The 24,537-nt window shown below is 42.7% G+C and overlaps 1 protein-coding gene across 5 annotated transcripts in view; it reads right to left on the reverse strand.

Moving 5' to 3' along the window:
* The window catches only part of LOC134352492 (cadherin-7-like), a 145,879-nt gene that overhangs the window by 26,014 nt on the left and 95,328 nt on the right, over window positions 1-24,537 (reverse strand). For all 5 annotated transcript variants that reach the window (XM_063059776.1, XM_063059766.1, XM_063059769.1 and 2 more), the window contains 2 exons: window positions 18,315-18,451; window positions 11,082-11,203 (listed from right to left, as the gene is read on the reverse strand). In XM_063059776.1, the coding sequence (XP_062915846.1) occupies window positions 11,082-11,203; window positions 18,315-18,451 (259 nt within the window). The remainder of the gene's footprint in view (window positions 1-11,081; window positions 11,204-18,314; window positions 18,452-24,537) is intronic.

Genomic DNA, 24,537 nt, shown 5'->3' on the forward strand with positions numbered 1-24,537 from the left:
CTGCCTTCAATCCCTTCAATTTACCTAACACCACTTCCCTACTAACATGTATTTCGCTCGGTTCCTCCATCTCACTGGACCCTCTGTCCCTTACTATTTCTGGAAGATTATTTATGTCCTCCTTAGTGAAGACAGAACCAAAGTAATTATTCAATTGGTCTGCCATGTCCTTGCTCCCCATAATCAATTCACCTGTTTCTGTTTGCAGGGGACCTACATTTGTCTTTATCAGTCTTTTCCTTTTTACATATCTATAAAAGCTTTTACAGTCCGTTTTTATGTTCTCTGCCAGTTTTCTCTCATAATCTTTTTTCCCCTTCCTAATTAAGCCCTTTGTCCTCCTCTGCTGAACTCTGAATTTCTCCCAGTCCTCAGGTGAGCCACTTTCTCTGGCTAATTTGTATGCTACTTCTTTGGAATTGATACTATCCCTAATTTCTCTTGTCAGCCACGGGTGCACTACCTTCCTTGATTTATTCTTTTGCCAAACTGGGATGAACAATTGTTGTAGTTCATCCATGCAACCTTTAAATGCCTGCCATTGCATATCCACCGTCAATCCTTTAAGTGTCATATGCCAGTCTATCTTAGCTAATTCACGTCTCATACCTTCAAAGTTACCCCTCTTTAAGTTCAGAACCTTTGTTTCTGAATTAACTATGTCACTCTCCATCTTAATGAAGAATTCCACCATATTATGGTCACTCTTACCCAAGGGGCCTCTCACGACAAGATTGCTAATTAACCCTTCCTCATTGCTCAAAACCCAGTCCAGAATAGCCTGCTCTCTAGTTGGTTCCTTGACATGTTGGTTCAAAAAACCATCCCGCATACATTCCAAGAAATCCTCTTCCTCAGCACCTTTACCAATTTGGTTCACCCAGTCTACATGTAGATTGAAGTCACCCATTATAACTGCTGTTCCTTTATTGCACACATTTCTAATTTCCTGTTTAATACCATCTCCGACATGGAACTAAACATCTCAGCTCCCCCTATGATTGACAGGAGCTGGATTGTGGTTGCAGGATGGAATGGACGTTTAAATATTCTCTTTTGAAGCCATTTGGAGTCAATATGTGCCATTCTAGTCAATTCATTACAGAAAGGATGCAGAGTTTTTGGAAAGGTTCACTGGGATGCTGCCTACGGTAGAGGGTTTGTGTTATAAGGAGAGGATGCACAAACTTAGGTTGTTGACTCCAGAGTGCTAGACACTGAGCAGAGAAGTGAGAGAAAGTTTTTAAAACTATATATGGCTTAGAGTCTTTTTTTTGCCAGGGTGCTATTGTCAAATACTAGAGGGTATTGCTTTAAATAAGGAGTTGGGATGGGTGGCGAAGAAGTTTAAAGGACATGTACAGGGCTAACTTTTTAAAAATATGTACAGAGAATGATTAGTATCTGGAATGTACAAGCAGGAGTAGTGGCTGAAGCAGGCACAAGAGTGACATTTAAGACTCAAAGTCATTTTTTTTTATCATATCCACAAGTACATGTATGCACAGGTGCAATGAAAATCTTACTTGCAGCAGCATCACAGACATATAGTATCAGAAGCACACATTTACCATAAAACCATAAAATATAGAAGCAAAATTAGGCCATTTGGCCCATTGAGTCTGTTCCACCATTTCATTATGGCTGATCCAATTTTCCTCTCAGCCCCCATTTCCTGCCTTCTCCCCATATTCCTTCATGCCCTGACCAATCAAGTATCTATCAGCCTCTGCCTTAAATATACATAAAGCCTTGGCCTCCACAGCTGCCTGTGGCCAAGAATTCCATAGATTCAGCGCTCTCTGTCCAAAGAAATCCCTCCTCTGATCGCCCTCTATTCTGAGGCTGTGTCCTTGGGTCTTAGACTTACACCATTGGAATCATCCTCTCCACATCCACTCTGTCATGGCCTTTCACCATTCGATAAGCTTCAATGAGGTCATCCCTCATTCTCTTGAATTCCATAAATACAGGCCATTCAATCCTGGAATCATTTTCATGGATCTCCTTTGAAATCTCTCCAGTTTCAGTACATCTTTTCTAAGATAAGGGGGCCCAGAAGTGCTCACAATACTCTGTGAGACCTCAGCAATGCTCAGCATTCCAGACTCTAGTGATTCTTGAAAGATCATTACTAATGCTTCAATAATCTCTTCAGGGACCACTTTTAGAACCTTGGGGTGTACACCATTATTTACCGTCAAACCTTTTATTTTCCCAAGAACCTTCTCTCTAGTATTGGTAACTTCACACACTTCATGACCCCTGATACTTTGAATTTCCACCATTCTGCTGGTGTCTCCCAGAGTGAAGACTGATACAAAATACTTACTCAGTTCATCCACCATTTCCTTGGCCCCCATTCCACCCCTCCAGCATCATTTTCCCTCAGTCCGATATCCACTCTCACCTCTCTTTTGTACTTTATGTATCTGAAGAAACATTTGGCATCCTATTTAATATTATTGGCTAGCTTACTTTTGTATTCCATCTTTACTATCTTAATGACTTTTTTTTTAGTTGCCTTCTGTTGGTTTTTAAAAACTTCCCAATCCTGTAACTTCCTACTAATTTTTGCTCTATTATATGCCCTCTCTTGGCTTTTATGTTGGCTTTGATTTCTCTTGTTAAACACAGTTACGTCATCTTTCCTTTTGAATACCTTTTCCTCTTTGGGATGTATATACCCTGTGGCTTCTGAATCGCTTCCAAAAATTCCAGCTATTGCTGCTCTGCCGTCATCCCTGCCAGCATACTTTTCCAAACAATTCTAGCCAACTCCTTTCAATGCCTCCGTAATTCCCTTTACTCCACTTAATACAAATACATCTGACATTAGCTTCCCCTTTTCAAATTTCTTGATCACTTTCCCCCAAAGGTTCTTTTACCTCAAGGTGTCTAATCCTACCCAAGTCATTGGTACTTACATAGACCATAACCTCTGGCCGTTCACTCTCCCACTTAAGAATCCTGAGCACTTGATCAGAGTTGTCCCTGGCTCTGGCACCAGGGAGGTGACATAACATCCGGGAATCTTGTTCTTGCCCACAGACCCTGCCGTCCGTTCCTCTAACTGATGAATCCCCTATCACCAGAACATGCCTTTTCTTCTCCCCTTCCCTACTGCATCACAGAGCCGGACTCAGTGTTAGAGACCAAACAGCCAAATCAGCGGCAGGAGCAGGTCACAGGGATGAGGTTTCACACAGGTCTGCGACGCTTGTTTAAAAGTACAGAAGAGACAAGCGGGGTGGCCATTGCTGGAGTAGGCCAGTAGTGAGAATAGGAGTGTCAGGCTTTGGCTCAAAGGAGATTTTGGCTCCGGATAAGTTTCTGTTAAGGTTCACTTTTTTTCTCTCACTGTACCTAGTGTAGAAAATGGTTGTTGTGTGTTTTTCATGCCAGATATTAGAGTCCTGGGAGACCCAAAGTCTGTGTGAAAAGCATCTGGCTGCAGCTCCTTGGACACCGTGTTAGGGATCTGGAGCAGTAGCTGGATGACCTTCAGCTTGTACAGGAGAGGAGATCATCGATTGCAATTACAGGGAGGTAGTCAGCCCGAAGTTGCAGGAGGCGAGTAGCTGGGTGACTGTCAGAAGAAACGGAAATGTGAATAGGCAGTTAGTGCGGAGCACCCCAATGGCTGTTTCCCCTCAATAATAAGTATACTGTTTTGTGGGGGCTGACCTTCCAGGGGAATGCCACAGAGACCTGTTTATTGGCACTGAGCATAGCTCGTGGTCCTGAAGGAATAGAGGGAGAAGAGGCAAGTGGTAGTGACAGGGGACTCAAAAGTCAGGGGAACAGACAGGATATTCTGTGGATGTGAACGGGACACACAAATGGTATGTTGCCTCCCTGTTGCCATGGTCAGTGACATCTTGGATCATGTCTACAACATTTTCGAGAGGGAGGGAGAGTAGCTAGATGTCTTGGTATATATTGGTACCAATGATATGGGAAGGAAAAGCAAAGAGATTCTGTGAAGAGAATTTAGACAGTTAGAGAATTTAGAAAGCTGAGAAGCAGGACCTCCTGGGAAGTAATTACTGGATTGCTGTCTGTGCCACATGCCAGTGAGAGTAGAAACAGGATGATTTGGCAGATTAATGCCTGGCTGAGAAACTGGTGCTGGGGCAGGGCTTTTCGTTCCTGATTTATTGGGATCTCTTCTGGGAGGGGTATGGCCTGTTCAAAAGTGACAGGTTGCACCTGAACCTGAGGGGAACCAATATTCTCGCAGGCAAGTTTGTTAGAGCTTTTGGGGAGGGTTTAAACTAATTTGACAGGGGAGTGGGAACCAGAGTGAAGGGACTCAGGATAGGATGGATGGTAAAAAAGGAAAGATAGCATGTTGTCAGATTGTCAGGAAGGGCAGGCAGATTATAGGACATAATTGCAGCCAGCAGGGTGAGTATCAGTGCACTAGGGATGCAGAATCAAAAAGGATAGCAAATACAGTACTCAAAGTGTTGTATCTCAATGCATGGAGTATAAGAAATAAGGTGGATGATCTTGTTGCACTATACAGATTGTCAGGTATGATGCTGTGGCCATCACTGAATCGTGGCTGAAGGATGATTATATTTGGGAGCTGAATGTCCAAGGTTACACGTTGTACCGGAGGGATAGGAAGGTAGGCAGAGAGGGTAACATAGCTCTGCTGGTGAAGAATGGTATCAAATCAATGGAAAGATGTGGCATAGGATCAGAAGATGTAGAATCCTTGTGGGTTGAGTTAAGAAACTGCAAGGGTGAAAGGATCCTGACAGCAGTTATATTCCGGCCTCCCAACAGTAGCTGGGATGTGGACCACAGATCACAATAGGAAATAGAAAAGGCATGTCGAAAGGGCAATGTTATGATAGTCACGGGAGATTTCAACACGCAGGTCATTTGGGAAAATCAGGTTGGAAATGGATCTCAAGAGAGTGAGTTTGCTGAATGCCTATGAGATGGCTTTTTAGAGAAATTTGTTGTTGAGCCTACGAGGGGATTAGCTATACTGGATTAGGTATAAAGTAATGAACTGGAGCTGATTAGGGATCTTAAGGTAACAGAAACTTTTGGAGGCAGTGATCACAATATGATTGAGTTCAACTTGAAATTTGATTGGGAGAAAGTAATTTTGAGGGATAGGAGGTGGATTCTCATTGAGACCTTTTGTAAGTTGAAAAGCCTAGACAGACTAGAAGTGGAAAGGATGTTTCCCATAGTGGAGGAGTCTAGAACAAAAGGGCACAGCTTCAGGATAAAGGGGCGTTTATTTAAAACAAAAATGCAGAGAAATTTCTTTAGCAACAGGGTGGTGAATTTGTGGGATTTATTACCACAGGCAGCTATGGAGGCCAGGTCGTTGGATGTATTTAAGGCAGAGCTTGATAGGTTCCTGATTGGAGATGACATCAAAGGTTACGGGAAAAAGGCAAAGTAGTGTGGCTGAGGAGGGGAAAAAAAAGGATCAGCTATGATTAAGTGGTGGAGTAGACTCGAAGGGCCAAAAGGTTAAATTCTGCTGCTATGTCTTATGGTCCCGACCACTGTGAGTTCCTCTGTTAGGTCAACCCCTCCAATAGCAGCCAAAGTGATATTCCTGTTGTTAAGGAGAATGACCAGAAGGGTACTCTGCTCTGGCTCCTTAACTCATTTTCCCTTCCGGATTGTCACCCAGTTTCCTGCTTCCTGCACCTTGGATGTAACTACCTCTGTATATATGTCCTATCTATCACACCCTCAGTCTCCTAAATGATCCGGAGTTCATCCAGTTCCAGCTCCAACTCCTTAACGTGGATTGTTAGAAGCTGCAGCTGGATGCACTTCTCGCAGCTGTAATCAGAGACACTGGAGGTCTCCCTGCCTTCCCACATTCCCGCAAGAGGAGCATTCCACTATCCTGCCTGGCATCTCTACTGTCCGAGCTGAGCAGATATAAAGAAAGGAAGGAGAAAAAAGAACTTAACCTAGATCTTTTCTTTTCTTTACCTTCTCAGATTGAAGCCTCTGTTCGTGGAGCCTTGAAAAGCTAAAGCCTCAAGATCACCACTCTGACTCTGTTCTCTCAGACGATGGGCACTGCACTTGTCCCTGCCTTCCTTTAATTTACTCTTCCTAATTAATCACAAATGCAGATCAGCTTTATTGTGCTGCAGCAACGATCCACTGCTCCCTTTTCTACTTGAGCAGTGGACCTGAGTGAAACCCCCTCCTCTCAAAAGTTTCAATGTCTGGACTAGTTGCTGGTCAAAGCACTATTTCGAAGAGAAAAAATTCCACGTGAAAGAACACAACTAGAGGAAAGCAAAATCCATTGTAGTGGAAAGTGCTCACAATGTTTTTACACAGGTAATGATAAGAGTTGTGCAGGTTCGTTCAAGAACTGAATGGTTAAAGGAAAGTAGCTGTGGTAGATGAGGGAATTCAGGCTTCTGTACCTCATGCTGAATGGCAGCTATGAGAAGCAATACACACAAAATACTGGAGGAACTCAGCAGGGAAGATAGCATCTACGGAAAAGAGTAAACCGTCGACTTTTTTGGGATAAGATCCTTTATCAGGAAGGAAGGAAAAAAACTCTGGGAAGTCGATTGGTGAAAGAGATAAAGGGCTGGTAAAGGGGGAATCTGATAGGAGAGGACAGAAGGCCATGGAAGAAAGGGAAGGGGGGAGGAGCACCAGAGGAACGTGATGGTCAGGTGAGGAAATAAGGTGACAGAGGGAAATGGGAATAGAGAATGGTGAGGGAGCGGGAAGCAATAACAGAAGTTTGAGAAATCGATGTGCATGCCATCAGATTGGAGGCTATCCAGAAGGAATATGAGGTGTTGATCCTCCAACATGAGTGTAGTCATACTGCAGGAGTAGAGGAGGCCGTGGACTGACATGTTGGAATGTGAATGGGAAGTCGACTTGAAATGGGAGGAGAGGGGCAGGAGGAGGGGAGGGGGAGAGGGGAGAGGGGAGGTGGTAGCCGACAAAAAGGCAGGCATAGTTAAGACCCATGCAAATACCTGTGGCTACACCTTTTATTTGAAGGAAGTAGGAGGAGCCAAAAGAGAAATTATATATAATATAGATATAGAGAGAGAGAGAGAGAGAGATATATAGAGATAGAGAGAGAGATAGAGAGAGAGATAGAGAGAGAGATAGAGAGAGAGATAGAGAGAGAGATAGAGATAGAGAGAGAGAGAGAGAGAGAGAGAGAGAGAGAGAGATAGAGATAGAGATAGAGATAGAGATAGAGAGAACGAGAACAAGAACAAACCAGTTATGCTAGATGGTGGAGAATGGTGGAAGAGGGGAATTGTTTGGGTCTGGTGTCCAGAAGGCAGCAGAGAGCTTTGAGGCCTTCCTGTTGGGGGATAGAGGTGTATAGAGACTGGATGTTTCATAGTGAAAATGAAGCAGCTGGTCTGGGTAGTGGGGATCTTTGTTGATTTACATGCAAGGAAGGTAGAAGTGTGAATCATGCACAGGCAGAAGTACAATTCAAATTGGTACTATGGTTGGAAAAGACATCATGGACTGAAGGGCCTGTGACTCAGTGACAGTCCATACTGATCTATGTTCACAGCTCTGATGAGGGATGGTGCTACTCTTTACACCCTCAAGTCAGTCTTTCACTCTGATTGATGGGAAAGATTTATGAAGATTGATGGATGCTTCGAAGTCATTGTTTCACACCCTTAATGTCAACAAGATCAGAGATATATAAAAAAATCACATAGGCTGTGGGGACTATGGGAAGATTTAATCTCAGTATATAAAATTATCACTGGTCTGCACAAAGTCAACAGCAAGGGCAAACTCTCCTGAGCACAGGGGAAAATGGAGCATCCATTCAAAATAATTATTTAAAGGACTGGTGGAGGAGGCGGCGGGTGTGAGGCAGAATAATATCGCCCCATCAGTGGTGAAATTCACTGCCCAAAGGAACGGTGGAGACACAAAACTCAGCAAGTTACTTAATTACTTGCGTGAAATCTTGAAGTGCCAGGACTCACACAGGTGAGGTTCAGGAGCTGGGAAGTGGATGTCCGTTTGTTTTGTCAACACGGATAAGGTGGACCAAGTGGCCTTCTGCTCTCTAAGGTGTGATTTCTTTGTGTTTTTAAATGCACTGAAAGCAAAAACTCGGCACAGAAGCTGCCTGACTTCCTGTGTGTGTGTGTCTGCCAGTGGCTACTGAATGAGTCCGGTGCAAAGTAAATCATGGTAAAATGGTGCATAAAAGAATCTTATTTCTCTGCTGAATGCTCCACTGACTTTTTGGAACACATTGTTTCCCCATAAAGGATTGAAATTGGTGATTCTCAGATGAACAGGAACAGACAAGCTGGAGAAGCTTTGCAGGCACCGTGGTCTCTGCACACTCGATACTGGAGGCTTGCTTAACTCCAGCTGTTCCTTTCAATTGGTAAGCTGATTTGTTGTCCAACATCACTTGTAGGATTCGTTTTAGCAAGTTAGAATGATAAATGATAACTAGGTGATGCGGAATGGGAGAGCTCAGACGAGCTGGAGATACTCTCTTGTGGACATTAAGTGCCAAGTTTAAAAAACAACCGGGGCCTATTGGAACTTATCTATGGAGCAGGAAATTGCTTGGGTTATTAGTAACTTAGCAAGGGCCGAAAAAAAGAAGCGAGCTACAGGCAGAGCAGCCATTGTGGGAACAGACATTGTTGGAGTTGGGCAGTGTTAGAGTAATCATGCTTTTGCTCAACCAGCTTTGGTGAGAACAGGCGTAGGCTAAACCGTAAGCTTGAGAAGTTAGGGTTATAACAAGTGTAGGCAAGATGTAGTTCAGGCAGTCGAATGCTTCTCTTGGGAGATGTGGGACTTTAGGGTGCCTGACAATCTCCCTGATGACCACATCTGCAGGAAGTACGTCCAACTGCAGCTCCTGACTGATACGGTTAAGGAACTGGAGCCAGAGCTGGATGTACTCAAGGCCATCTAGGTGGCGGAAAATGTCATACTGAGGTGGTCACACCGAGACTGTGGGCTTCAGATACTAGATGGGTGACTACCAGCAGAAGTGAAGTGAATAAACAGTCAGTGCAGATTTCCCCTATGGCCATAGGACTCAGCAACAAGCATACCCCTTTGGATACTGCTGGGGGGGATGACCTATCAGGACACAGCAGCAGCTGCCAGCCCAGTGGCACTGTGGCCGGCTCTGAGGCTCAGCAGGGAAGGATAAAGTCAGGCAGAGCGATAGTGATTGGAGACTTGATAATTCGGGAGATGGACAAAAGATTCTGCTGCAAGAAATTCGCCAGGGTGGTGTGTTGTGTCCCAGATGTTAGGGTCAAGGATGTCTCAGAGGGGCTGGAATTGGAATGGTCGGAGGAGGGTTACATAGAAACATAGAAAACCTACAGCACAATACAAGACCTTTGACCCACAATGCTGTGCCGAACATGTATTTATTTTAGAAATTACCTAGGGTTACCTATAGCCCTCTATTTTTCTAAACTCCATGTAACTCTCCAGGAGTCTCTTAAAAGACCCTATCATATCCACCTCCATCACCATTGCCGGCAGTCCATTCCACGCACTTACCACTCTGCGTAAAAACTTACCCCTGACATCTCCTTTGTAGCTTCTTCCAAGCACCTTAAAACTATGCCTTCTTGTGATAGCCATTTCAGCCCTGGGAAAAAGCCTCTGACTATCTTGGTGGATATTGGGAAAAATAAGAATGTGAAGAAACGAACAGGATAGGCCATTTAGCCTCTCTTGTCTGTTGTGCTTATAACTCCAGCACCACCTTCTTAAACCATCTCCATATCCCTTGATTAATTTATTGGGTAAAACTCCATCAGGCCTTGAAGATCCTGTTGCAGAAGGCATTGGATTAAATTCTGAACTTTACCGTAAATGGAAATATTACCAATTTCCATTTACCTGAGTGTTCTGGGGACCCATAAAATGATTCAGACCTTAATTTTAGACTTCCCATTTCTTCTCCGAGTCTTTGCAAGACCATCTGACATAGAAGCACCACCCCACCCCATTCTCCCACCTCTGCCCGTAACCATGAAGCCCTTTACCAATAACATTATATCACTGCCTCAAATACACTCATTGATTTGGCTTCCACATCTCTCTGTGCAACAAATTCTACGGATTCACCACCTTCTGGCAGAAGAAATTCCATATCTCAGTTCTAAAGGAATGCCCTATAATTCTGAGCCTGCGCCCTCAGATTCTGGACTCTCCTACTAATGGAAACATTTTTTCCACTTCCAATCCATCCAGGTGTTCCAGTATTCTCCAGGTATAACAATCCAAGGCTGTAACTTTTCATGTGAACAATTACTGTCCTTTTTCTGCCAACTCATTCTAAATTGATCCAATTACCCTCTCCCCAGAACTCCATAAATCTTTTTCTGACAAGTGCTTATCTAGTGTTCTTTTCAACATAATTGAATCTGTTCCAGCAGGTCTGCAGAGTCTTGTCACATATAAACAGACCTATCAGCCCACTGAATCTCTGCTGACCATCACACGCCCAATGACACTAAATCCATATTCTACTCCTTGGATCTGCATTGGATCTCCTCCCACCCAGATCATACTGCTATCTCCCCATTACAGTTAAATAATCTACCAGCCACCACATCATCAGAAACTGGAACACACAGAGGAAACCCATAGAGTCACAGGAAGAACGTGCAATCTCCACATTGACAGCACTCAATGTTAGGATCGAAACTGGGCCTTTGGAGCCGTGAGACACCATTGCACTATTGTGTTGCCTCCAGATACCAGCATTTATCTCTCCATAAATTCTGCTACTTAGGCCATGAAATATTTTGTGTATTAAATAAAGTATCAACAATGAGGACCCTGAAATCAGTAGATCATAACATAATCTTTCATTGATTTTTTTGACAACTCATATGTAATACCTAACCCAAAGTCCACTCAATTAGATAGGTAAACTTCCCTCAAATCAAGGACCACACCCCATGGAGTGAATTCAAAAAACTCCTGAAATGATACTTGCATCTCCCACATGGCAAGTGAGAATAATTTGCAACAGGAACAGCCTCCTGTTTCTGGGGATTGCTTACCTGCCCGTACTTTGCATTTTCACACACAAATGTTTCATAGGGAATTGGAAACATCGGAGAGTGATCATTCTTATCCAGGACTCCTATGTGTACCAAAACAGAGGTAATCTTCTTTGAGTCATCTGGAGAAAGGAAGGGATAATGAAGAAGGGTTTACTAATATTTATACCTCTTTTTCCTCTAAGCCTAATCACTTCTCTTCTGACAATTTTGCTCAATGCCTGCCATTGCTTAAAGACTGTTGCTGATTTTAAAAGATTTTCCATTTGTTTCACTCATGGCAACAGACCCTTCAATCTGAAGATCAGTGTCCATTTACATTAATCCTAAACTGATCCCATTTAATTCTCCCTACAATCCTATAATCTAATCACCCACAAATTCTCCCATTAGGGTTAATTAACTTACCAACTTGTCTACTTTTGGGATATGGAAGGAATTGAAGCGTCCAGGGGAATCAATGCAATCACAGTGAGAACATGCATTAGACAGTGCCAGAGATCAGAATTGAACCTGGGATATTGGAGCTATGAGGCGATATACCATTGTGCCAGCCAGAATGAGCTGATTAGTTGGATTGTCTTTTTAACACCAGTTTCTGAATTTGATCATCTATTAGGCGGAGAAGATGGCGGCACGACGGTGGCGCGTGTGACCTCTCCGGTGACGAATATCTGTTATCTGTCAAGTAGGGGACCGTGCACAATTCTGATTTGATGGAGATGGACGTGAGAGTACAGAGGAACATCTGGAAAACTTCTGAAATGCCCGCTTCGCTGCCGCTGCTACTGTGTTGTAACCGGAATCTCCAGAGCAGAAGGCCCCGAAATTCTTGGCTTTGCTTGTTTCAGCGGCCGGGGCAAGGTCGAAGGTGCTCGGCAGACGATAGCACTCAGGAGGCTATATTGGAGGGGCTGGTCGGAGGCTCGAAGTTTTTGGACGGATGGACTCAGTGTCGGCTGTGGTCGGCTGCTTCCAAGGCATCGACAAGTTGACGGTGCCTGGAGGTTTATGGCAGGGAGTTTCTCCCTTTTGCCACCTGCTATCAGGGACTCGGGAGTCGATCGACTCAGGGACTTTTCAGACCTTTTTTACCGTGCCCATGGTTTGTTCTTCATGAAATTATGGTATTGCTTTGCACTGCTGTAACTGTATGTTATAATTATGTGGTTCTGTCAGTGTTAGTCTTTGGTTTGTCCTGTTTTCTGTGATATCTCTCTGGAGAAACATTGTATCATTTATTAATGCATGTATGCATTATAAATGACAATAAAAGAGGACTGAGTGTTCTCATAATCTAAATCTAAGCTCACAGTATTGATTGAGTAGTGACTCAGTGTGACGAGAATACACATAAAATTAAGATGTTTGCTGGCCTGGGTTAGCATCAGTGACATCAGCAAGTGGTCTGCCACCTGTCCCCAGGGGAAGGAGAGATAAGGAACAATGGAGCAGCGTCTGGAGATGTGTAATGAAGGGACGGGGGAGAGAGAGCTGTCTGGAGCGGCTCCCCCCTTTGAACCTTGAACTGTTTGAAGTGATGGACAGGCGATACCCCAGCAGGGGGATAAAAAGGGACCGGTTCGCTAAGGCAGGACACACGCCACCCGAGGTAACGAGACCCAGGAAGCGGTACGCCTCTGACGAGTCGGTGGGAAGTACTAGACAACGGCCAGGGTGGAAAGGTACGATCAGCGGGAACCCGGTGTGTGTCCGCCCTTGCCTGGGTGCCGGGTTCTCTGCAGAGGATCGACCGCATCTGGAGGAGGGGTCACAGTCGGTGACCTCAGGTGACATCACCAAGGACCTGCCCAAAAGCTGCTTGTGAGCCATATCGCCGGTCTGTGAGTGAAGCCATGTCTGAATGATCAGTTGTTACTGTTCTCCCTCTCTCTCTCCCCCCACGTTGTCCATCGCCATGGAAACGATTACTGCGAACTGAACTACTAAACTGGACTGAACTTTGAGTCACTTTGAAATTTGGTCATTTACCCCTAGATAACGATAGAGCTTGATTGATGCTGTTATCTTAATTCTGTGCACATGTGTGTTTATAATCGCTGAACTGTTGCATTTATTATCCTTTCGATTACTGTGTTGCTTGTTTCTTTAATAAAACTTTCTTAGTTCTAGTACTCCAGACTCCAACTGAGTGATCCATTTCTGCTGGTTTGGCAACCCAGTTACGGGGTACGTAACACTCAGTAATAACAAGTTATGTTTTATATAATTTACCACATGATATGTAGGCATCACAGGTAGAAGAGATACTACCCTTTTGTAACTGTCCCTGAAAAACGTGCTGAACCATCTTCTGGAACATCTGCAGACCTGGTAATGTAGGTTCTCCTAGATATGGGATTCTTAGGCTGAAACCTAGTAATGAGGAACAGTGAGATATACCCAAAACTAATTGGTGTGTAAGTGTTATCCTTCAAAGTACTTGCATGATTACTTACATGATAGTACCTCATTTAAATAGAGATGATGAGTGATTCGTGGTCTCAAGGACACAGAAAACTAGAAGTAATAGGATATTTATTATAACATGCAGATAATATGAAATGGAACAAGTAATCATACTTGACAGTTTGATTGCAATTTTGAACCTCTTCCATGAATGGTATTGGTTTGTTGCCATGTACTGATATAAGGTAAAATGAAACTATGTGCGCCACCCAAGCCGATCATACCATGAGTGTATTGAGGTAGTAAAAACAAAATAGAATGCAGAAGGTACTGTTGCAGCCATGGAGAAAGTGCATTTCAGGTTGGCAAATAAACTGCAAGGGTCATGAGTAGATCGGGAGATCAGTTGTTCATCTTTAACATAGAAGAGGTCCATTCAATAGTCTTATAACATTACCAATTATACCAATTTTTATCAATGCACCATAGAAAGCATTCTGTCTGGATGCATAAAGGCTTGGTATGACAACTGCTGTGGACACAGCTCAGCATATCGCAGGAACCAGTCTCCCCTCGACGGATCTATACTTCAAACTGCTGCAGTAAAGTAACCTGCATAATTAAAAATCTCACCCACCTCAGACATTCTTTCTTTTCCCCTCTCCAATCGAGCAGAAGATACAAAAGCCTGAAGTCATGTACCACCAGGCCCAAGGACAGCTTCTATCCCACTGTTATCAGACTCTTGTATGGACTTTTTGTTCCAAAATATGGATCTTAGGCCTTGCAACCTACCTCATTATGATCTTGCTTTTTATTGTTTACCTTCATTACACTCTTCTGGTAGCTTTTACTCTTTATTTTTCATTGTTATTGTTTTACATTATTCTTTCTCAATGCACTGTGTAATGATTTGATCTGCATAAACAAGCTTTTTACTGTATCTTGGTACGTGACAATAATAAACCAATGCCAATATAACCACAAGGTAGAAAGTGTACTTGAGTTTAGTGCTATGTGCTTTCAAACTTTTGTATCTTCTGTTCAATGGGAGAGGGCAGGGAGATGAGAGAATAACAAGGGTGGGAGGGGTGTCCTTGGTTATGTCGACTACTTTTCCAAGGAAAAAGGAAATGTAGATGGAGTCAAGGGAGGGAAAGCTAAATTACATGATGGACTGGGATAAGAATAGAAAATTGAAATTATGAGAGAATTTGCTAGATACAGTTTAGCATAGAGTCACCACACTCCAGCACCATTGATTGTGTGGTAATTGTATGTTTTATATCTAATGTCAATGGATTTTTATTAACCAAAACTATTAAGGAATAAGGAATATTAGGTTAGGTCACAGATTGATTATGCTTCCAAATGATAGAACTGGTTAGGGAAGATGTGGACTGAATGGTGTTCTCTTCCTCAGAGATGCAGGAAGATGGAAGATCAAATCTTCCTCTCTCATCTAAGCAACACACAAAAAAATGTTGGAGGGACTCAGCAGGCCTGACAGCATCTATGGAAAAGAGTAAATAGTTGACATTTCAGGCCGAGACCCTTCAACAGGACTGGTAAAAAAAAGATGAGAAGTCAGCTCAAGAAGTTGGGGGAGGGGAGGAAGAAATACAAGGTAGTAGATGATAGGTGAAACAGGGAGAGGGATGAAGTAAAGAGCTGGGAAGTCATTTGGTGAAAGAGATAAAGGGCTGGAGAAAAGGGATAAGGGGGAATCGGAAAGGAGAGGACAGAAGGCCATGGAAGAAAGGGAAGGGGGAACAGCACCAGAGAGAGGTAAAGAGATAAGGTGAGAGAGGGAAATGGGAATGGGAAAGGATGAAGGTGGATGGGGGGAGCATTACAGAAGATCAAAAAATTGATGTTCATGCCATCAGGTTGGAGGTTACCCAGATGGAGTATAAGATGCTGCTCCTGCAACCTGTGTGTGACCTCATCACAGCAGTAAAAGAGGCCATGGACTGACGTGTCAGAATGGGAATGGGAAGTAGATTAAAATGGGCGGCCACTGGGAGATCCCGCTTTTTCTGGGGGACAGAGCATAAGTACTCAAAGCAGTCTCCCAATCTACGCCAGGTCTCACCAATATACAGGAGGCCACACTGGATACAGTAGATGACCCCAACAGACTCACAGGTGAAGTGTCGCCTCACCTGGATGAACTGTTTGGGGCCCTGAGTGGTAGTGAGGAAGGAGGTGTAGGGGCAGGTGTTGCACCTGTACCACTTGCAAGGATAAGTGCCAGGAGGGAGATCAGTCGGGAGGGATGAATGGACAAGGGAGCCATGTAGAGAGCGATCCTAGTGGAAAGCAGAAAGTGAGGGGGAGGGAAAGATGTGCTTGGTTGTGGTATTCTGATGGAGAAGGTGGAAGTTATGGAGCATTATTTGCTGGATGTGCAGGCAGGTGGATGGTGTGAAGGCAGATGTGTGTGAAATGGAAGAAATGTGGTTGAGGGCAGTATTGATGGTGGAGGAAGGGAATCCCCTTTCTTTGAGCAGGGAGGACATCTCCTTAGTTCTGGAATGAAAAACCTCATCCTGAGATCAGATACGACAGGGACGGAGGAGTTGAGAGAAGGGGATGGTGTTTTTATAAGTAACGGTGAGAAGAGGTATAGTCCAGGTAGCTGTGAGAATCAGTGGGTTTATTAAAGATATAGGTAGATAAGCTGATGCAAGAGATGGAAACAACAATTGAGAAAGGGGTGGGAGGTAAATTTGAGGGCAGGGTGGACGTTGGAGGCAAAGTTGATGAAGTCAACAAACTTGGCCTAAGTGCTGGAAACAGCACCAATGCAGTCATTGATATAGCATAAGAAAAGTAGGGGCATGATACTGGTGTAGGCTTGCAACATAGACTGTTCCACATTGCTGTAAAAAAGACAGACACAGCTAGGACCCAAGTGAGTGCCCATGGCTACACCTCTTGTTTGAAGGAAGTGGGAGGAGCCAAAGGAGAAATTATTGGGAGTTAGGACAAGCTCTGCAGATGGAAGAAAGTGGTGGTGAGGGGGAGCTGGGTTGCGTATGGTATCAAGAAAGAAAAGGCGAGTTTTGAGGCCTTTCTGGTGGGGGATGGAGGAGTATAGGGACTTGACATCCATAGTGAAAATAAGATGATTGGGGAACTTGAAATAATTGAAAAGATCAAGAGCCTGTGAAGTGTCAGTGTTGTAGGTAGGAAGGAACTGAACCAGGGGATATAAAACTGAGTTGAGGTATGCAGGTACAAGTTCAGAGGACTAGGAACAAGCAGAAACAATAGGTCTACCTGGACAGGCAGGTTTATAGATCTTGAGTAGGAGAAAGAAATAGGAGTTGCAGGGTTAAGGAACTATGAGGTTGCTGGTAGTGGACAGGAGATCCCCAAAGTTAATAAAGTCGGTGATGGTGTGGGAGACAATGGCCTGGTGCTCCTTAGTGGAGTTCATTTTGAAGGGTAGGTAAGTGGAGGTGTCTGACTGTTGTTGCCTGGCCTCTGCAAGGTAGAGTTCAGTCCACCAGACTTCAACGGCACTCCCCTTATCTGCGGGTTTGTTGCTGAGTGTGGAGAGACTGGAAAGCAATGCGTTCGGAAGGAGTGAGGTTGGAATAGGAGAGAGGAGTAGTGAAGTCAAGATGGCTGATGGCTCTTTGGCAGTAGTGGGGTCCTGTCTGAGGGGTAGGTAATCCCATATACAACTTTTTCTCATCAATCCTTCACTGTGCTATCTCTTGTCTTGTTGTGTGGTGTTGTTCTTCTCATCGGCACTGGTTTTCCATCTGGTTTATGGGTTTAAAGAAAAGGTTCAGGTCTCTAACGAGCTGTTATAAATGTCTGGCATGGAAGGCAATGCACCCAAAATGGGTAAGTGTGATTAGAATAGACAGGTACAATGATCAGCATGAACACCCTCAGCTGAAGAACCCATTTCTGTGTTGCACCACCCTATGATTCTCTATGATGAGGAGGTGCTGGACTGCTTGAATCTGTATTGAAGTACTACTCAAGAAATTAGTCCTACTAACTGCTTTTGATGGAGATAGATCACATAACATAATAAATGAACTGAAAGGATTAACATAATAACATTATTGCCTTCCACCGTGTGCCAGGTTTTGAGGACGTTCAAGTTTTGGATGCTGAAGAGAGAATGATGGTCAGATTAATGGCTCTAGGTAATACACACAAAATGCTCGAGAAGGATTACAGCTCAATATGTTGACTATTTACTCTTTTCTATAGATGCTGCCTGGTCTGCTGAGTTCCTCCAGCATTTTGTGTGTGTTGCTTGGATTTCCAGCATCTGCCGATCTTCTCTTGTTTGAGATTAATGTCTCTGTTCATTCTGCTTTGCAAACTATAGGTAATAGCAGCTTTCTGATTGTATTACTAGATTAATAATCCAGAACTATCAAACAATGCACAGAAAAATCTCAATGCAATTGGAAAAATGTTTAAGCAATGGAATTGTTACTGAATTACAACTCCTTCCTTGTACATGTAAAATACAAGACCCTCATCAGAACTGTTATGAACTAAATTAAAGAAATTAACAAAATAATTATTTGGTGAAATTCAGCCTGATGTAGGAAGCTGCTATTGAAAATCAAAAACTAGATGATTAAGAACGAACTTTTAAAATGGAAACAAAATAGTCGATGGTGTAAATCTGAAAGAGAACTGTAAAGTGCTGGAAACACTCAGTAGGTCAGGCAGCACCATTGGCGAGTGAATGAGAGTTAACATTCCAATTTAATGATTATTTCAAAGACACCCGACCTGCCGAATGGCTCCAGCATTTATTGGTGTTACTGAGTATGAACTTACTTGCTTCTGAAGCCCACACTGATACATTGTACCAAGGGATCTCCTCTCGGTCAAGGGATTGAGAAGTTATGATGGTCCCGTTGTTTGCATCAATGATGAAGGCACCACCCATATTTGTCTGACGATTAATGGAATACCTGCACAGGAAGCAAACCACCCAATTTTAAAACATTTTGTCTTTGTAATGTAAATCCACAGCAGCACCGCACACTCTACAAATAAATAGTCTTCCCAAAATAAATTTGATTAGAATTCAATCTCTTTCCTGAACTTAAGTTAAAAGCAGCAAAATCTCATTTTTAAACAACGCAATCTCCAGACTGACAGAGCTGAATCATAGTTGAGCATTCACTTGCAAACATATTTATTGCAATAAAAATTTGGCAAGCTTCAAGTACCCTCCTCTCTGTTCAAAGTACAGAGCATTTCAGACACAGGGTTACTGGACTGAAACAATAACTATTTTCTTCTCTTCAGATGCTGCCTGACTGAATTGGCTATTGTGAGCTTATGTTAGAACTTCTATATGTATATGATACTGTTTAGACCATTTAATATATACTTTGTTGTGAACTTGAAGTTCAATGATCTGGAAGACTATGGACCAAGCAGGAGCTGACACACTGGCTCTTTCTTGATTGGCATGGAAACAATAGTCCGATTGGCCTTGTGACTTAATTTTATCAACTGGAATAAAATAAATTGAAATAATCCTCCTGGGCGGGGGGAGAACATGGTGGCATGACGGCAGCGTGTGCGGCCACTTCGGTGATGATACCTGTTATCTGTCAAGTAGGGGACCATGCACAATTCTGATTTGATGGAGATAGACGTGAGAGTACAGAGGAACATCTGGAAAATTTCTGAAATGCCCGCTTCGCTGCCACTGCTACTGTGTGGTAACCAGTATCTCTGGAGCTGAAGGCCTCGAAATCCTCGGCTTTGCGTGTTTCAGCGGCCGGGGAGAGGTCGAAGGTGCTCGGCAGAGGATGGCGCTCGGGAGGCTGTATCAGAGAGGCTGGTCGGAAGCTCGAAGTTTTTCGGACGGATGGACTCAGTGTCGGCTGTGGTCGGCTGCTTCCAAGGTATTGGCAAGTTGACGGTGCCTGGAGGTTTATGGCAGAGAGCTTCTCCCTTTTGCCGCCTGCTATCGGGGACTCAGGAGTCGATCGACTCGGGACTTTGAGACTTTATTTTTACCGTGCCTATGGTCTGTTCTTCATCAAATTATGGTATTGTTTTGCACTGCTGTAACTATATGTTTTAATTATGTGGTTCTGTCAGTGTTAGTCTTTGGTACGTCCTGTTTTCTGTGATATCACTCCAGAGAAACATTGTATCACTTCTTAATGCATGTATGCATTTCTAAATGACAATAAAAGAGGACTGAGTGTTCTCATAATCTAATCTAAATACACCAGTTGAGATCCAAACTATAATTGACACAAATACACAAAGTGCTTTGAGAAAACATCAGGAAGTCACAAGCGATTCTGCATATGCTAGAAATCTTGAGCAACACACATATAAAATGCTGGAGGATCTCAGCACGTCAGGCAGCAACTGTGGCAGGAAATGGAAATCAAGCTTCCAGTCTGAGATCCTTCATCATCACTGGCCTGCTGAGTTTCTCCAGAATTTCACATGATACCACCTGTTGATCCACCATTTCAATGCTGATGATTAAGAACCTATCAGTGCTAATCCTATTAACCAACACTACGCACAACCTTTTAAACACTGAGGAGTTGTGCTCATATAGATAGTTTGACATCTTTAGAAAGTTTCTGCCTCCACAGCTCTCAGAGAGTGTATTCTAGAACAATTGATGTTTTATTCCATTCTGTCACCATGGAAACAGATGCAGGGAGCATCACCTTGCATCTTTCCTGCTTATTACACATTGCCAATGGACAAGCATTACTGTTAGGGATTATTCTGGAGTGATTAAATTATGGAGAACATAATTATGGATTAATTAAAATCCATAACTGGTTCTCCGTTGTCTATCCTGTCTGTTATATCCTCAAAGAATTTCAGCATATTTGTCGGGGAATTTCCGCTTAAGGAAACTTTGCTGACTTTGGCATTTTATTGTGTGCCTCCAAGTGCTCTGAGATAAAGCCTATATACAATATAACTTTAACTGAGATTTTAAATGTACTGTTATTGGTTGATTATTGTCACATGTACTCCAATACAGTGAAGCACTTGTCACGTGTACAGTTCATACACATCGAATCATTACACAGTGCATTGTGATAGAACAAGGTAAAACAATAACAGAATACAGAACATAACAGCTACAGAGAAAGTACCATGCAGGTAAACAATAAGGGGCAAGAACATAGTGAGGTAGATTGCGAAGTCAAGAGTCCAAATTATTGTTCCAGGGAACCACTTAAGTAGTCCTATGAAACTAGTCATTGGGTATAGGACATTCTGATCCTGTACCATAGAAACTGCACAGCGGAAGACAATAGATAAATGTTCATATTAATTGGAGCCCATTGAAAACTTCAGGATGTGTGCAGGAAAGACATTCAATGGCCATTTCCTGTATAAAACCCATTTTAAAATGTATATCCCAGACTCTTAATGCATAATTGAGGACAACAACACACACACAAAATGCTGGAGGAACCCAGCAGGCTGGGCAGCCTCTGTGGAAAAAAGTACAGTCGACGTTTCAGGCTAAATGAGGACATGTCTGATTTGTCTCTATTAGGCCCAGGTCTGATCTGATTAGTTGTATTGTATGTTAAGGGAGACATAGCATAATACTGTAACAAAGGAGGGCATATTTGGGAGCTAGGAGATTGTGCTCAGAAGCACTTGTGAACAGACACCAGCACTGAAAATTCAAAGGGCTTGAAGGTTTCAAGGCAGCTGAAGAAATTGTGGTGATATTAGCAGTGATCTTTCAAGACTCAACAGATTTTGGAATGGTTCAAAATGAAAAAAAGCAAATGTTGCACCACTCCTTAAAAAGGGAAGGAGGGAAAAGACAGGAAAGTATATACTAGTCAGCCTCACTTCGTTAACTGGTAACATAATGGACTCCATTATTAAGGATGAGGTGTCAGTATACCTAGATGCACACAATAAAATGCTGGTGTCACTATAGTTTCCTTTAGGGAAAATCATCCCTGACAAATATGTTAGAATTCTTTGAGGAAACAACAGGAAAGGTAATAACAAGACCTTGGTCAGACCCCACTTGGAGTACTGTGTTCGATTCAGGTCACCTCACTGCAGGAAGGATGTGAATACTATACGAAGAGTGCAGAGGAGATTTACAAGGATGTTGCCTGGATTGGGGAGCATGCCTTATGAGAATAGGTTGAGTGAACTTAGTCTTTTCTCTTTGGAGCGACGGAGGATGAGGGGTGACCTGATAGAGGTGTATAAGATTATGAGAGGCATTGATCATGCTGATAGCCAGAGGTTTTTTCCCAGAGCTGAAATAGCTAACATGAAGGGGCATAGTTTTAAGGTGCTTAGAACTAGGTACAGAGGGGATGTCAGGGCTATGTTTTTTTTACAGAGAGTCGTGGTGCGTGGAATGCAATGCTGGTGATGGCAGTGGAGGCGGATACAATAGGGCCTTATAAGAGACCCTTAGATAGGTACATAGAGTTTAGGAAAATGCGGTAGGGTAATTCTAGGCAGTTTCTAGAGCAGATTACATGGTTGACACACCATTGTGGGCTGAAGGGCCTGTAACATTCAGTAGCTTTCTATGTTCTATATTCTAAAGACAAAGGAGAGTTAGAGGACGTAGATTATTTGCATTTTCAGAAGGGCTTAAACAAGGTGTTGAACATGAAGCTGCTGAACAAGAGTATGTGGTATTACAGGAAAAGATACTAACAGGGTAAGAAGATTGGCTGACTAGCAATAGGGAAAGAGTGGGAATAGATGTGTCTTCTAGATGGCTGCAGATGACTAGAGGTGTTCCACAGGGGTCAGTGTTGGGACCGCTTCTTTTCACGTTATATGTTTATGATTTGGATGATGGAATTGATGGCTTTATGGCCAAATTTGTGGAAGATACAATGATAGGTGGAGGGGCAGGTAGTGTTGAGGAAGCAGAAAGTCAGCAGAAGAACTTAGACAGATTAGGAGGATGAGCAAAGAAATGACAGATGGAATACAGCAGAGGGATGAGTATGTTTATTGCACTTTGGTAGAAGGAGTAAAGGCATAGACACCTTTCTATATGGGAAGCAAATTCAGTAGTCAGAGGTGCAAAGGGCTTGGGAGTTCCAGTGCAGGATTCCCTGAAGGTTAACTTACAGTTTGAGTCAGCAGTAGGAAAGGCGAATGCAATTCATTTTGAGATGATTAATGTATAACTACAAAGATATAATGCTTAGAATTTACAAAAATATTGGTCAGACCACACTGAATTCTTTTGGGCCCCATATGTAAGTAAGCATGTGCTGGCACTGGAAAGGATCCAAAGGAGTTTTACAAGAATAATCCCAGGAATGAATGGCTTAATGTTTTGGGCCTGTATCTACCAAATATTGTAAGAACTAGACAGAGTGGATGTGGAGAGGATGTTTCCAATAATGGGGAAGTCTAGGACCTGGAGGGCACAGCTTTAGAATGCTGTGGAGTACAAGTTATTAGGTATATTTAAAGAGGAAGTTGATCAGTTCCTGATCAGAATCAGGTTTCATATCACTGGCATATGTTATGAAATTTGTTAACTTTATGGCAGCAATACATGATAAATTAATATAGAGAGAAAAAAAACAAGTTGCTTTAAGTATATATACGTATGTATGTATATGTGTACCAAGTATTATTTATAATACTTATTTTAACTTAACTACTTTTTATATATATATATATATACACAAAATAGTTAAGTTAAAATAAGTATTATAAATAAAAACCGAAATAAAAAAGCATGGGATAGTGTTCATGGATTCAATGTCCATTTAGAAATCGAATGGCAGAGGGGAAGAAGCTACTCCTGAATTGCTGAGTTCCTGTTTCCTGACGGTAACAGCGTGAAGAGGGCATGTACTAGGTTGTGGGAATCCTTAATGATAGACATCACCTTCCTAAGGCACCTCCCCTTGAAGATATCTTGGATTCTAAGGAGGCTAGGACCCATGATGGAGCTGATTAATTTTACTCAGCTATGGAGGGAAAGGTAGGAGAATGGGGTTGAGGGGGAAAATAATTCAGTATGATCAAATAGCTGAGCACTCTATGGCTTGAGTAGTCTGATTCTGCTCCCATGTATTATGCTAATATTGAACCCCCCCCCACCCCCCACCGCTATCTTCATAGCTAAACAGTAAGAAAAGTCTGTTTAACCTTGAAAGCAGTTTCAGAAATGGTTGACTATTGAAGGCAGAGACATGAAAGTATTTCCTCTGTGGGTGTTGAATCTTTGGAATTCATTGACCTAGAGGGCTTGTGTGGGGAGCTAAGGTTTTCGTGAGGACCTGAAATGGGTAATAGTTGTTTAATGAGAGTTATTAATCATATAAGAGTTCCCTATGCTTTTTCCTTGTGATTCGCTCTTCATATTGCAGTCTCCCAGTGCTTTCCATTTAAACTTGTTAAGTTTTCTTTGATTGACTGAGGATTTCCCTGTTACTTGTATTATTTAAGCAGATGGTTATCACGGGGCCCTAGTTTTGAGAATCTTTGTCTCACAGTGTCACTCAGCTGAACCACTGATGTTCTTTTGGAATTCATATGAATAGACTCTGATTGCTGTCTCTACATTGGAATCTATCTTTCCTCTGCACTTGAGTTCCCACATCGTGAGCAGTAGAGCAATGGATGCTGTGTCAATGAATATGATCAGAGCAGAGATGAACCAATTTTTGGATTACTGAAGTGTTAATAGTCACAAAGGGAACTGGAGCTGAGACCCAAATCAGATCAGTTATCTGTTAGTGGGGTAGCATCAAGGTTCTGAAAGGTAAACTTCTGCTCCTTATCCTTTTTGGAATTGATGTAGATTCAAAGGTTCTCAGAAATCAAGGAGGTTATGGCCATTTTACTTAGTGTTACAAGAACAAAGAAAGGCAAAGAAAAAGTTGTAATAATCTCCAACTTAGATTAGAGATAAAGCACACTGCTAGTACATAACATATGAAATAACCAGGTTCAAGTGGTGTGACACCTGCTGCAGAAAAACTGAAGCTTCTAGAAAATACAGAATAAGTTGTATTAGAAAATTTACTGAACA

This window comes from Mobula hypostoma, chromosome 1 (genome assembly GCF_963921235.1).
Source record: "Mobula hypostoma chromosome 1, sMobHyp1.1, whole genome shotgun sequence".
In the NCBI taxonomy this organism is placed as follows: domain Eukaryota; kingdom Metazoa; phylum Chordata; class Chondrichthyes; order Myliobatiformes; family Myliobatidae; genus Mobula; species Mobula hypostoma.